The 16050-nt window shown below is 38.7% G+C and overlaps 1 protein-coding gene across 7 annotated transcripts in view; it reads left to right on the top strand.

Annotated features, from left to right (window-relative positions):
• The first annotated feature begins 417 nt into the window (after positions 1-417).
• Positions 418-16050, top strand: part of NOVA1 (NOVA alternative splicing regulator 1) — a 217056-nt gene continuing 201423 nt past the window's right edge. For 2 of the 7 annotated variants that reach the window (XM_038406997.2, XM_038406996.2), the window contains exons 1-2: positions 418-1167; positions 3393-3536. In XM_038406997.2, coding sequence (XP_038262925.1) covers positions 1032-1167; positions 3393-3536 — 280 coding nt within the window. In that variant the 5' untranslated portion in view covers positions 418-1031. Of the gene's footprint in view, positions 1168-1214; positions 1342-1461; positions 2142-3392; positions 3537-9393; positions 9504-11397; positions 11474-16050 lie in introns of those variants that run through there. The other 5 variants (XM_043516105.1, XM_038407001.2, XM_038407003.2 and 2 more) reach the window with 5 other exon arrangements.

The raw sequence follows: 16050 nt of genomic DNA, 5'->3' as shown, positions 1-16050 counted from the left end.
TAGTTATGCTCCTATATGGAAAGACATTAACCTAGAAATAGTGCGGAGGAACAGAGGGGAACCTTAACTAGGACGTTTCCCAGCTATTTCAGTCTTCACTCCCCAACCCAGGTACTTGATAGGGGTACGTGTCATTAGGTTAGCTCTAATTCCGAAGGCGCGCTCTCCACATACCCGCCCGCCCCAGGGTGGTGGGCACGCTGGCCGCACGCCCACCCCAGCATGCGGTTTAGCTTCCTCAGCCCCCCTGCTTTGTCTTCCGCCTACCCTTTCTGATTGGCTGAACGCTTCAATCCGAACCTCACATGCGTTACCTCCGATTGGCTCAGCCTCCCGCCTATCTTCCTAAGAAGCCCCGCCTTTCTTTTTATTCTCCTCCCACGCGCCCCCTCCCCCCCAAACCTCGGCCTCCTCCCCCCCGTCTCTCTCCCTCCTTGCGTGTAGCTGCTGTTGAGGCTGGCTGGCTCCGCTGCACGGAGGAACCGGCAAGCTCTGCGTGCGCGCGCGGCGCAGCCTCCACCCCGGTACGCACAGCCCCGTAAGTGCGAGCGAGAATGAGAGCCCGGGAGCGGCCACCAGCAGCCGCGCCGCTCCAGCCCCCGGCGCAGGACTAGAGCAGGGAGAGACTGAAGGGGGCACGGAGGCAGCGTGAATCCTCTGGCAGACTCCCACTCGCTGCCTCACCTGCCATCCCCATCGCTCCCTCCCGTCTCACTCATTTGCTCCCCTCCCCTCTTCTCACACTCTCCCTCCTCCTCCTCTGTCTTACTCTTTCGCTTCCCCTCTCCCCCCTCCGATCCCCCCCGTCTCCCTTCTCCTCCTGGCACTGCACTGCAGCTGCTCCTCCGGCCAGTCCCGCCGCTTCTCTCCCCTTCCCCCCCGGGCCAGCCCCACCAGCCCCGGAGCATCCTCGGCACCCCGCGCGGAGCTGCGCCGTCCCGAGGGGGGACAGCGAACGGGACGAGCCCCGTCCCCGCCCTGCCCCCCGCCTCCCCAAGGAAGAGACCATTCTGCTCCTGGCCGCGGCGAACATGATGGCGGCAGCTCCCATCCAGCAGAACGGGACCCACACCGGGGTTCCTATAGACTTGGAGCCGCCGGACTCCCGCAAAAGACCGCTCGAAGCGCCCCCCGAAGCCGGCAGCACCAAGAGGACCAACACGGGCGGTGGGTATCCCCCCCCCCCTCCCCCGCAGCACCCTCCTTCTGCCCGCCCACCTTCCCTCCTACCTGCCTCCCCGCGCCGTGCCCCGGCGGGAGGCCCTTCCCGGCGGCCGGGGGGGGGGGGGCTGAACTGCCCCGCAGACTTCACCGGGGCTCCGGCACAATTGTTCAAAAAGGGTAAAAACCGAACGGGGCGGGGAAGCGGCCGGGACTCCTGGGGGCGGTTGAACCAGCCTTACGCCGCCTGGTGCTGCCGGGACCCGGCTCCCTGACCTCCCGCGGACGGGGCCGCGCCGCAGGGCCGGGGGCTGGAGGGGAGCGGAAGGCTGCGCCCCGGGAGGACTCGCCCCCCTGCTGGACACGGCCAGCTCCTGACCCCGCAGCGCCTCTCGGACCGGCCGGGGAAGCGGCTCTGTGCCCCGGGGCCGCGCTGAAGGCTGCGGAGGGGGCTCCGTCCGGCGTGGGGGGTGGGCACTACTCCCGGGGTGCAGCAGCCTTATAACTTATCATTCATCAAAATGGCGTCGGTTTTCAGAACCTAGCAGTCTTTTGGGTTTAATATTCCTCGGGGTGGGTGGGCAGCCGTGACCCTACAGGGGCTGGAGTGGGCACAGGGGGCTCCTGCTGCCCCAGCACCTTCCCGATTCTTTGGCGAAGATAAATAAATAAATGGCAGCTGGGTGGCAGGGGGATGGCGAGGGCGCTCTCCCCCTTTTCCAGCTGCCGGCTCACAAGCTGGATTTAAATCTTGACCGGTGTTTCCCGTTTCCTTGGCCTCACTTCGTCTGTCAGTGTGACAGTGTTGCATTGATTTGGCTTGTTGGGGTTGGGGGGTGTTGGAGTGGGGGGAGTTGTCTCTGGTGCGGTGACTTGTTAGTTAACATTCTGCTCTTCCTGGATGAGATGAGTTATAACGGGACTAGCATCTCCTCTATTCATTTGCACTGGAGTCATCATAACAATGCACCGAGGCAGAGGTGAATTTATTCATCCAATATTAAGAAAAGCAGTCTGTATGAGAATGTATTGTACCTATATATAATATAAATTGGCACTGTGGTATTCCATCTGCACTATTTGGGATGCTTATACCCTTTCAAGGGAAAGTGAGATGGACCTGAACCTGCTCCTGTTTATTTTTTAAACAAACTTTATAGAGAACTCTATATTTGATGGCACAATTTTGAGATGAAATCAAATTGGAGATTGTTTTTCAGGACTTCTAGTCATTAAAATAAACTACTCTTGTATAGCTTTCACCTTTTTCAGAGCCAGTGTTCTAAAGGTCCTTAGACTCATTGCTGCTGGATCAGTAAAGGAAGGGAGCACAGTTGCAAAATGAGGCTGGGAAACATTCATTTCATTCATTGTATATATTTTCCAGTTCTGATACTGTTTTTTTTTTTTAATCCAACGGTGGGGGGGGGATTGGCATTATCACTTTTACGTGCATTTAAAATAAGTGATTTAAGCTTTAGATTAATTGGGAAAAATTCTTCTTAATGTCTTTTAATTAATAAGCTTAAAAGAGATCACTGTCGCCTAAGAAGTGCTAAAGAAATACATCAGGATTACTTAGGCAAGTAATTCCATCCACACCATGCTGGGTTGTTTTCTTGGCAGTGGCTGAAATGCTTGGAAAATAAAACTCCACATTTGGGGTGGGTTTTTGGTAAGAGACTAGTTGTTTTGCACACTTAAGAAGAAAGCAGGCAATAGGTAATTGCTGATCTCATGCATTTGCTAATGTCAGACAAAGAGCCCATAACTTTATCATTCTTTCTTTTTTAAAAAAGTTTTGGCATTTCTGTAGCAGTATTTTTAGGGAGGGTTGTGATTTGTCGTCATGCATGTTTTGTGCACTTTTTTTTTTTTTTTTTGGAAGGGGTCAATTCGTTTAATTGTACCATGGTAACCACAGCTAGAACTGGAACAATTCAGTCTTCAGAAATACAACTCAATTTTTGTCATTTGTTTTCATGCTTTCAGAAAATTAAAGAAAATGTATATATTCTTTAATTTCCACTGAGTGAATATGTAAATCTTTTAAAATGGCAAATGCATATTCCACGCATTTCTTATAGAATAGTGCAACTGGTTAGATGTATAGTTGTGAATGTATTAATAGAAATGTTCACATATTTACTGTTGTTTTTTTTTTTTTGTGGGCATGGGGGAGAACAAAAGTTTTGTAAACCAAATTAACCTTGCATATCTCAATTTTTCAGAGGATGGCCAGTATTTTCTAAAGGTCCTCATACCTAGTTATGCTGCTGGATCTATAATTGGGAAGGGAGGACAGACAATTGTTCAGTTGCAGAAAGAGACTGGGGCGACCATCAAGCTGTCTAAATCCAAAGATTTTTACCCAGGTAGGTGCAATATTAGCAGATTACTTTTAAATCCCGAGGGAAATACATACATGATGTGTGTGGTTTATGCATTGAAGAGTAAGCTTCTCAGTGCAGTCGGAAGCATTATTGAGCAGAGAAGTACACTACAACATCTTACAGTGAGCATATGAACAGTCTTATCTTAATTTGTTTATGGAATTGACTGGGTACTATCTAATAATTTAGTGGCCATAAAATATGGCTAAAGTTATTTAGAATATTACTTCAGGAAAACATTTTTGTGAATATATTTTCTGAGCACTTTTTATTACAAAAAACCCCCCTACTTTTAAAGAATCAACTTTGACAGTTGGCGTTAAAAATGGGTGTGCTTCTGAAGTTTTCAGACATCATTGTAAGGTAATTAAGCTAGAATGAATAAAAATGAGAGGCTGCTTCTTAAAGAATGGGCCATTTACTTTAAATCCATTACGTACCTTCTTTCTGCATCATTGGTTTGTTCACTGGCCCAGGAGTGAAGTAAAGAGGACAAGTGCTACTGCTCTTCAGATGTTTTCTTTAGATTGTGTTTAATATGAGTATGAAAGGAAAATCTATGATATGAAAGGAAATATAATACTTCAGATGAATAAGAAAATAGGTGTGTTTTGTGCATACTGTATTTATGCAAACAATGAAGCATTCAATATTTATATGCACAGAGTGCCTGTTTTTATTACAGCCTTTTCTCATTTTTGATCAAAATGTTGTATAATAGCAGGTCATGCATAATGATCTGCATCATTTTGAACTTCTGCAAAATATTTCTGTGGCTCCATCTTAAGTTTGACTTTCTTTCTGAAGATTAACAAATTAGTATCTAGTAATTGGACTTCTAGTCTGAATTGAAATCTATCTAATTATTTATTGACTGTGAATAATTTACTACGTAGCTATCATTTCGCAAATGTTCTGGTTTTGCAACTTTGAACTCTGACTAGTAATTCAGAGTCGAGGTGCCTAGATATTGTTAATATTTGTTTTTTGTGGGGAAGATAAAGCTGTTTTGCATTTGGTGAGCTAATTTAGAAAATTCAGTCATCTTGCTGAAACAGTAAAGACAGCTGGCATGAGTGTAAGCAGAGCATGAGCATTTGGAGTATTTCAGTTTCCTGTCCACTCTGTTTCACTGTTAAGCAGAAGTGGATCATTTATTCTCTATGGAAAAATTGTAATTATTTTGAAATTGTCATTTTGATATGAAAAATGCACCTGTTTTTTCTTATAGATGCAATTTATAGCGTTCTAACGTACTAACACAGTTAAAATGATAAGTTTAGTTTTTGTATGAAATGAAATAATTCTATAATTGCTATGCATTGTCATTCAGAAACTTTTGTTGTTTTGCCTTTACTTTTTTTGCCTTAGGAAAGTTTTGGTAACACAATTCTTATATTCTGAAAGGTGTATTAGGGTGAAAAAATCAGTGCAGAATTGTGAAAACTCGATGGAGAAATAAAAGCATTCAAAAGAGCCTGATTGCAGAATTAATAACGTAATCTGGGAAAAGAGCTACAACGGTAAATTAAATTCAGTGTCAATAGATGAAAATGAAATAGATTATTTGCATTATACATGAGGTGGTATCAGATGTGCAAGGATGTTGCAGAAAATTGGTGTTTATGAAGGATATTCCAAATACTAAATTATATGCTTTTTCATTTGACTATAGTTTATTTACAGTGAGTTGGAAAGGATGCACCAAAGATTATATCTTTTGTTCAGTACTCTAACATAGTTATTTTGTTCTTTTCTGATTAAATCAGAATTACATACTTTTTTGTTCTGTAAATTGTGCAGCTACAGCAGTATCAGCAGGAGTGTCCTTTGAAAATTAAAAATTAGGCAAGCCAGAATGAGATGAATAAAAAAATGTGTAATGTTTCTGTGACGTAAACAGATTCTCTCTGAAGGAAATACCAGGACAAGAGAAGACTTGGTACAGTTTTAATTTTACCAAGTATAGATCAATGTCCAGTTAGATATTACACAATCTGTTTTATATATGTAGCCACACTGTAGGTCATTTGGCAGATTAATGATTTAGACATAATTTAAGAAGGACTGTTATTTGCTACAGAATAGACAGATGAGAAAAATGGATTCTGTTGTAGCTGGATCTTGTTAGTCTTTCTGTGTACATTTGTCCACGAGCCTGTGGAATTTTCTGAGGTCCTGGCATTCTCCAAGCTGATGACTTTTTTGGGTTTCTTCCAGCCCCTGTTACATGAGGAATAAAAATCCTGCTAATCTTATACTAGTCTTATACTGTGATTCATACTGTTGAGGATTTTTTTTTGTAGAAGTATGCAGTTATGTGAAAATCTATTTGGGTGTGTATATGTTCATTAACATGTTGACTAATTTATATCTATAGTTATATTAAATATCTATTTTGCAAACACTGTGTTTGTGAGGTTGCTGTTAAGCTTAAATTTTAGTGGAAGGAGAGGAGTAACTGAAAGGGAAAGTTCAGCGCGGTTTTTAAAGCGTGTGGGTGATTTGGAAGAGAGAAGGATTGGTATATTAAAGTCACGAGTTCTTCACTGTGTGATCTTATGGTTTCTTATGGTACAGGTATTCAATATACAGAGGAAGTCTGTCTGAATAATTTTTTTGTTTGTCCTTCAGAAAATTATGTACGGTAGCTTTAGAATTAAGAAGAGAGAGATCTAATTATAAGAAGTTGAAAGGAAGCATGTATTTCTAAAGTATTTCTATTTGTTAAAGGTTTTAGTTCAACAAAGGAAAAGACAGTTCATGGGCTTTATTAACGGTTGTGTGTATTCTGTTTTATCATATCAGCAGTGGGGTGTTTTTGTTTTTTTTTTTTTTTTTTTAAATAAAGTAAATCCTATTTTTCTTGCTGTTGCAAGACACTTTCCCTCTAGATTATCAAGTAACTTTTAAAAATTGTATTGACCCATACAATTTTACTTCTGGTCATCTTGTTAGAGTATATTTCATGTATGAATCTTTTCTATTCATATTGTCTACCTAACTAATAAATCTGAAGTGAAATTGTCTAACTGTATGTTTTAAAAATGTGGGAGTAACATTTTCTGTTCCAATTATATATTTGGCAAGCGGTTTCTAATCCAAAATCTGAAATACTGATATTGTCATGATACTAATTATTAATGAAGTAAAACCTTTTGAAGGTGTTGCCTTGAAAAGTTGGAGTTTGTGTGCACTTAAATTTTGCATAGTGTAAAGAGGTGATACTTTCTTATGTTTGCACTCACTATTTTATCCAGTGCTCCATTTTTCAGAAATATAAGGAAAGCTGGCCTGAAAACCACTCTAGATATATTCCTCCTTGTTTTCCTAAACCATTGCAAGTGAATGTCTTTACTCTTTCTTTCTTATGTAAAACTATATGCAATTATCTTGCAACAGGATCTTTCCTAGCTTAAGAAGCTTAGTGCTTGGGTGAATTTGAGCTAGGTTGATGGTTTTTCAACTATGTTGTAATATGCTCACTGAAATATATTAGAATATAGATAAAATGATATGAAGATAAAATGGGGATAAGATATTTTATTATTCTTAATTAATAGGTTAACTGCTTTTTATTTTATGAAAGACAAAATTCTAATTGGGTAGTCCTCAAACTTGGTATGGGACATTTAATGTGGAAGAATTTTTTTTCCGTACAACGAAAATGTACACTTAACAAAAAGGCAAAGTATACAAAACCATATTTTGTGTGTGATAATGCTGTTTTGTATTTACTAACTGGATTGTCTTAGGCAATTCATCTTGCATGTGAAAATGAGGTGTTGTGGTGTGTGTTTGTTTTTTGTTAGTGCATTATTTACATGATTTCACAGCTATCTTTGGTGTGACTGTCCTCTGAAAAGTGTTTTGTGTGTTGACTATTAAAACCTTGAAAGTGAATTGAGTGTGAAATACACAACTTTACTGAACATTTGAATTGAATAAATCTAGCTTCATTACTTATATTATATTGTGTTAGGCAGGATGCAGGCATGCTACATCAAGCTGGTTTCCCCACTCTTTTTTTCCCTTTGTGTAATAAAGGAGGTGTAACATTTTTTAATTTTTATCTTAGAAACTAGTAGGTTCTCATTGGAAAAATACATCCAACTCCTTTTAAAAACAAAACAAAACTGCAAATAGTTTACTTGGTTATATTAGTATTAACATTCTAAATGAAGAGAAAATGTTATTTCTTAAGACCTAGAGAAGAGAATTATGGGATAAGAAAAATAGTTCAGCTTGTAGCATTTTGGAATATTGATGTATCTTGGTTTTTATTCCCTGATATTTGAGAATTTTATCACAGATTTCTGAAATGTTGTCAACGAGAAAGTAAGGACTTCGTAAAAAAATAATTCTAAGGCTTGACAGGCTATATTGCAGACTCTTACTCATGTGAGTAATCCTGTTTACAACAATAGAACTGTATGAGTAAGGACTACTCATGTACATAAGGGTTTCTAGGATTGAGCTCTTACAGCTGCGTACATTTGCAGACTTGTTCTAGTTTCTTAGCTTTCTATGAGTAAAAAGCCAAGGGTTGATTGCCAGCTGTTCAGAGGGGGAATTCTCAATAGGACAGCTGTCAGTTGCCTGGTTACTGGGACAGAAATAAAAAAAAAAGTTAGCTTCCTAACTGAAAGGTCCTCAATATTTTACGTTCAAAAGGAAACTGCAAATGAATGTGCAGTTCATCACTCACTGTGATGTAGAGATAGTTGTACATCTAGTTCCCTTGCACATCTGTTTACTAATTTCCCTTCATTTGGAAGAGGATTATAGTAGTTTTAATGATTTCATGTTCTAAAGGTGTTGTTATGCATGTAATTGTTTTCTAAGGAAAGGGTTTTCTGTGTTAGCTGAACAGGTCTTTGGTGAACTTTTTGTTGAATTACTGAGTGACTTTGCAATTTCAAAAATAGTAAAAAGGAAAATTGAAAACAAGTAACAATTACGTAGACTTTTTTTGTGTGCTGCATTGAAATGGCTAGCTAACTTTCTTAATACTCATACAAACCTGTTATGCGAAATAAAGATAGCAGAATAATGAACAAAACTGTAAGATCATCACATGGAAATGAAAACCACCTCCAACTTCATTCTTGTTGTTTATTATGTGACAAACTTCTCTATCAGAGAATGTTTTTATAGTTTAGAAGTAAATTAAAGGGTTTCTAATGACAATATACTGCACTTGTTTTTTCATATAGTCAAGTTATATGTAAATTGAATGGATGCAGCAGAAACTTGTGTTTTGCACCCTCATTTTGGGGCACTGCAGAATTCTGGGGAAAAATCATTTAAGAGAAACAACATAATTTTGTATAAAAATGACAATCTAAACCATTTCCCACACTCTTCCTCCTTGCACACAATACAAAACTGCCAAGTAGCATTTCAGTGGTTGTGTGTGGAGGCAGAATCAATGTGTTAATCTGTGGTCTATATTATGAAGGCTTGGAGACAAATATATAAAATCACTCTCCAAACAGCAATTCAGTTTTCTTAAAAGAATCTTCTCTCCTCAACTTCTGTAATATGAGAAACATGTAATATTTTTAAATGGAGGTAAATCCTTCATCCGTTAATGAAAAGAATTGTAACAGGACCTTAATGATCTTGATTCTTCACTAATTAATATCGTGGATGTCAGTATTCTCAGCTGTAGTTAACCACAAAATTTAATCTCACCTATATTCAGTGGTTAGTAAACAAAAAAGCTCTACTTTAAATTTGTCAGACTACAGCTTTTAGAAATAGAACTTGTGGGGGGATTGGGAGGAAGGTTTGTGCCTGATTGCTTTCTCATTTCCATCTTTGGATACAACTCTAGTATGAAGTTAAACAACATCTGTAGAGATCTGACTGACAAACATCTCTCTGGGACTCATCATTGCAGCTTGCAGCAGGTGCACTCCGCTTTGTAGCCCTTCTCAAAAAGAGGTTAGCTTGTTTTTAACATTTATCAGTAGACCAGTGGGAGTGATGACTTGGTAAAGAGCGTGGGGGTTGTCAGTTGTCCAGTGCTGGAATGCTGCAGGTAATTGGGCTGGACTGGTGGGAACTGTGGTAGCGTGCTTCTCACGTTGCACTGCAGCTGCTGTTGGTCTTAATTAATCTGACCCTCTGAGGCTGCAGTGTCATGATATAAAACGCAATACATACCAGAAATGGAAAGACTGCTTTTTAAGTCCTTCTTGATGATGATAGTTTGTAGGTGGGCCTTTTTGGTTTCAGCATTGGATTTGTAGATACTGGTGTAAAATTTTGACATACTTTTGTTTTAAAGCTGTAATAAATAGGTTTGGTAAAGAGGGAAACCTTTATCTGTGAATTAATAAAGTTGATAACTATGATTTTTGAATAGATTGCTAATATAGTGAACTTAACAAAAACCTTCTTGTTGCCAGAATAAAAACAGAAGTATGGTTGTATATAAATTAAATATCTGTATTGTTCAGACAAGTTGGGTGGGAGACAGGGAATATGAGAATTAAAAATAAACATCGTTAAATATTTAATGGAAAACTAACTTCACATTTCTACCGTACTTTAAATGATCTATTTATTTGGGTACTTAAAATTCCTTCCTGGTTTACTGTAAAATATTTATGCAGTGGGGTATATTAAATGCATGCTTTGAGTTGTTTCACTCTGATTTATGTATAGCATTTTCTTTACATATTTTTAGTATAACATATTAAACTGGAATTTGGTAATTTGTTGTCTGAATGAACTTCCATTTGTGATTTCAGTTTTTTAGTATTAGCCTCAATGGAAAATATACTAGCAGCCCCTCCTCTTTGCCTCTGTGGCATAGCCGTGGGGAAATTATATCAAGTTCCTTAAATATGCTTTCTGTTAATCCAACACAGAAATATCTAAATAGTGTCAAACTGAGAGACCTTTTAAATGTCGGATCACTGATTAATAAGGCTCTATTCCTTTCCATTATTTTTGTTTTGTTTTCTGTATACACAGTTAATACTAATTTTGCAAACCTGATCCATCCTAATTTCAAATTGTTGTTGTTCAGAGGTTTATAAAGACTGGTTAGATTGCTCTTGTGTTTTTTCATTTGAAGAAAAACATTTTGTCAGAGTACCTTATATTTTAAATGTTTGATTTTGGTATTACCAGTTTCTAATAGTAAACAGAAAACATATCTTATCAAACATCTAAATTCAATACTTGTTGAATTAACTTGCTATTCTCCTAACATCTTCCATAATTAAATGTGGCTACATTTTTTTTGTAGTGAGGATTATTTGATACTGAGTATTCTTGCTAAAGAAAATCTGTAAGAACTAAATTCCTTTTGAAATTACATGGGCCCATGTCAGTGATCATTTAAGGGCAATGTTTTGGGACTGGTATCGAAGTCTCTGTTTCCAGTTGGAAGATCTGATGACATGCCCTTTTGCTTTTCAATATTTATTTTCCAGTTATATTTACTTTTTTTGTCAATTAAATGCCGTATTTCATCTGTAAAGAATCTTGGGTCAGGTACAATTTTGAGGCTGTGCCCAATATAGCCCTTGCAGGTACCTCTTCTGTGAGTCAGGGACCAGGTTATTGTCATGTGTTCGCACTCTGTAAAATACAAACCCTGACTCCTCAGATATGAGGATCTGGACGGGGTTGTTCAGATTGGTCCAAGTGAGGAAGAGAAATGGTCTACAAGTGTGAATATTCACTGTCATATATTTAGAAGTAACTTTTGGAGAAAGGAAGCCTGATATTCGGACAAATTTATATTTGTTTGGTCTTATAGATTTTCATTGTAGAAAGACTAAACATCTGTTTTCTATCATTGATCTGTTACTGCATCCTGCAGGGCCTGTCATCTCAGCATTGACAGGATCAGATGAAAAATACAATCAATGTTTTGACATTTTTTGAGAATCGCTCAGGTAAGATCATTTGTTATGCAGAACTAAAATTATATTTATGGCCACTGATAATATTTCACACATTATGGATTCCGACCCACCGTGTGTGTCTTTGTTCCCATTTAAAAGCACTCCTTTTGTGCTTAGTTCAGTGACATTTAGTACACCTGTGATTTCCCTCATAAATAGCTTCTGAAATTCAGGACAGTCTCCCCTCCTTTCCTTTAGAGTGGCACCTATTCGGCTTAGATCAAGAAGTATATTATGCACCCCCAGAGTTCTTGAAAAATACATGTTCACAAAAATTGCACACTAGTGACTCCAGTTCTTTTGAAATATGCTGTATTGACAGTGTAGGAAACTGGAGTTTTCCGTCTGTAGAACTAGGTAAGGTCTAGCCAGCAGACAGTTTCCTTCCTGTCACCTCACCAATGTGACTTGCCTTTTTACCAAATATCTGCAGATCAGAGTTACTAGTACTTGAATGTATTGATCTGTTTATCTAGAATTACATAGGTTGTGAACTGAATCACTAGAAAGTTAGAAAGTGCCAGTCTTATGGTTGCTCGTTCAACCTTAATTCTGCTCCCTTTGTGTGTCCAATGTGTGACTTGAATGAATCAGTTCTCTCTGGGGGAGGGGGATGAGGGGAGGGACAGGAAGTGAACATATAATTAGACAGTGTCATGATGCAGTGGTTCTCAAACTTGTGGTTGTGCCCCCCCTTCTTTGTGTCTGTAGTTTGACATCCCTCCCCCCCCCGGGCACTTCTGGCTGCCCAGCTCTGAAGGCAGAGTGGAGAGCAGCACCTGCTGGCTGGGCACCCAGCTCTGAATATGCACAGTAAGTTTTTTTTTTTTTTTTTTTTTTTTTTTTTCCCCTCTCCTCAAGCTTCTCATACTGAGGCCTTCCTACCCCCCCAGAATACATTGTTTGCCCTCCAATTTGAGAACCTCTGTCACATGAATACACATAAGGGGGGGAGAAATAAGGTTATGCAGGCAATCATAAATCTAGTATGTTCCATCTTTTGAGTGCATGATTTTAAACATTTTTCTTCCAATATTTTTACATAATTTCTTAGTTTGTGGGGGTGGTTTTTTTGGGCTGTCAAGCAATTAAAAATAATTGTGATTAAACTATAATAGAATACCTTTTATTGAAATATTTTTGGAGGTTTTCTACATTTTCAGATTGATTTCAGTTACAGTACAGAATACAAAGTGTACAGTGCTTCATGTTTTTTATTACAAATATTTGCACTGTAAAAAAATGTATTTTTATTTCACCTCATACAAGTACTGTAGTGCAATCTCTTTATCATGAAAGTGCAATTTACAAATGTAGATTTTTTTTTTTGTTACATAACTGTATTCAAAAAGAAAACACAATGTAAAACTTTAGAGCCTACAAATTCACTCAGTTCTACTTCTTTTTTGTTCGAGTGATTGGCTGAATTCTGATCTGTCACCTGAAAGTGAGATCAGGCATTCACATGGCACTGTTGTTGCCAGCATTGCAAGATATATACATGTCAGATGTGCTAAAGATTCATATATCACTTCATGGTTCAATCACCATTCCAGAGGACATGCGTCCATACTGATGGGTTCTGCTCGATAACGATCCAAAGCTGTGGACCAACGCATGTTTATTTCATCTCTTAGTGAGATGCCACCAGCAGAATATTGGTGGTTTGGATTCTGTAGTTTCTGCATTGGAGTGTTGCTCTTTTAAGACTTCTGAAAGCATGCTCCACACCTCGTCCCTCTCAGATTTTGGTAGGCACTTCGGATTCTTAAACCTTGGGTTGAGTGCTTTAGAAATCTCACATTGGTACCTTATTTGTGTTTTTTGTCTAATCTGGTGTGAAAGTGTTCTTAAACCAAACATGTGCTGGGTCCTCATCCGAGACTGCTATAACATAAAATATATCGCAGAATGCGCGTAAAACAGCATAGGAGACGTACAATTCTATCCCAAGGAGTTCAGTCACTTATTTAATTAACACATTTTTTAACGAGCGTCATTAGCATGAAGCATGTCCTCTGGAATGGTGGCTGAAGTGTGAAGAAGCATACAAATGTTTTGCATATCTGGCACATAAATACCTTGCAGTACCGGCTACAAAAGACCCAAGCGAAGGTGTGTGCTCACTTTCAGGTGACACTGTAAATAAGAAGCAGGCAGCAGTATCTCCTGTAAATGTAAACAAACTTGTTTGTCTGAGAGATTGGTTGAACAAGAAGTAGGACTGAGTGGACTTGTATGCTCTAAAGTTTTACATTTTTCTTTTTGAATACAGTTGTGTAACAAAAAATCTACATTTGTAAGTTGCACTTTTACGATAGAGATTGTACTACAGTACTTGTATGAGGTGAATTGAAAAATACGATTTTTTTACACTAAATATTTGCAATAAAAAATATGAAGTAAGCACTGTACACTTTGTATTCTGTGTTGTAATTGAAATCAGTATATTTAAAAATACTTTTCTATTGGTATTCTATTGTTTAACAGTGTTGTTAAAACAGCAATTGCGATTAATTTTTTAATCATGATTAATTTTTGAGTTAATCACTTGAGTTAACTGTGATTAATTGACAGTCCTACTTATTTTTTTTAAATAGGAAAAAAGTTAAATTTTGTAGCAGGCATCGTTAGCAGAGTTTGAACTCTGAACCTTCAGTACTAAAGCACAGACTTCTGCCACTTGAACTACAGGACTGCAATGCTGGTTTGCAGCAGAAGGCTGCTATTCCAGAGGTGGGATAGCTTGCTGCCATTTGCTGGGTGGTTGGGAGGAGTTTGAGGGGAGTGTCTGCCCTATGTGATGCCCTCGGAAGGAGAGGGATGGGATGCTGGGACCATGTGCCAGATCCAGCCCAGCTAAATTTTTTTTTCTCCAGCCTTCACCTACAGGTGCTCTTGGAGGTCCCATGCCTTCCTAGCACAATGTGTGGTTGTAGTAGCTGTTTCTTTGATGGCAGCATGTTCATGTTCAATTATTCTGACATTCTGCCAACATTTTTCCTGAGGAACACAGAGAAGGAAAATGGCAATTTTTAACAGTGTATAACAGTTGAATCTGAATGGAATTTCATAAGACAAAAAAAGTCTTTTTCCAGCTTTCTCTTTGCTGAATTTCCATGACCTGCTACAAATACAGGTATTGGAGTTTCCAAAAACAGATGCAAGAATCTTTTATAGAATCTAAATATAGAAGCTTGTGTATTATTGTTAAAGCAGTACAAGCATTAGATGAGTACTTGGGTACTTGTATTGCTAAAGAAAAAGTGGTATACTTGAAATATATAGATTGCAAAGTCAAGGAGTCAAAAGTTAAACACCAGACTTCTATTTCTTCAAGCATGCCAGATTTTCCCTAGATTTGTAACATTGCAAGTATCTATCTAGTATTTGCATTGCTTTTATGTTAATTGCACAATATGCAATACAATAGAGCATCTTCCAGTTCTACAATACACGCCAAGATAATTAAAATAATGGATAAAAGTTCTGTTTCCTCCCCCCATATATCTTCATCCTCAAATATTCAGGGAAAAGACGTGGAACTTGTTAGGGTGTTCAGTAGACTAACAGATCTGGAATTTGGTATATCAAGTGGGAAAGTGTGTTTCAGAGTTTAAGGGCCTTGCTAGAGGATTCATGGATAAACAGCACTCTCTCCTTCATAAAGAAATAGGCAGTCTCTCATATAACCAGATCTTAAATCATGTGGGGTGTTATAGGTTAAAATCAACACAGTGATCTTCATTCAATAGCCCATGCACAGTAATTTCAGCTACAAAGCACTGATCTTATGTGCTCTCGATGTTCTTTGTTTAATCAGGAAGCCATGTTCTGCTCTAGCTTAGTTATCATCTTTCTAAAATCTATCCATGGGTAGGTGTATTATAATAGTCTAATAGGTAACAGTAGTAAGATGTACTCTTATCTAATTAGCTTCATTTTGGCTAAGGTCTTAAAATAACATTTGACTATGCATTTTGGTGACTGGTGTCATTTTTTGTTTTCTGTAGTGTTCTTTCAAATGTAAAATTCAGTAGATGGACATCTTTTACTATTGGAAACACATTTAGTTTGTGATGTTAGACAGCAGCTTTCAGTTTGTTCCTACAGTTAACTTTGGGTTCCAGTGGTAGTATTTTTGATTTGGGTGCCTAACAGATGAGATGAACATATAATGGTATCACCTCGTCCTGCAGTTTGTGGGCACAGAGTTCAGTCTGCAAAAATGGAGAAAGTTGAGGCCTTTTGTATATCTTCTTCCTGCCCTCCCCTATCCAAAAGCCAAACAAACTAAAACTGAGTCCTTAGTTGTTTTGCTTTACTTGATTTTATTAGGTTGAGAAGCCTGTCTATATGTTGCTGTAGACTAGTATTACCTATTCTACTCTACTTATTGGCTTCCCAAGTAAACTGAGTTTTGAAGCTTCTGTTTGTGCAAAACTCGGCTGATGGTGTTGTATTGTAGAGAGCACCATGAGCACATATCTTTTTGGTATTTGGATTGGCTGTCTGAAAACCATAGATTTTTAGGATTTGGATTTTGACTTGAATGTCCACTAGCGACA

This window comes from Dermochelys coriacea, chromosome 6, assembly GCF_009764565.3.
Source record: "Dermochelys coriacea isolate rDerCor1 chromosome 6, rDerCor1.pri.v4, whole genome shotgun sequence".
Taxonomy (NCBI): Eukaryota; Metazoa; Chordata; order Testudines; family Dermochelyidae; genus Dermochelys; species Dermochelys coriacea.
The sequence above is the reverse complement of the archived record's forward strand: the minus strand, read 5'-3'. Positions and strand labels throughout refer to the sequence as shown.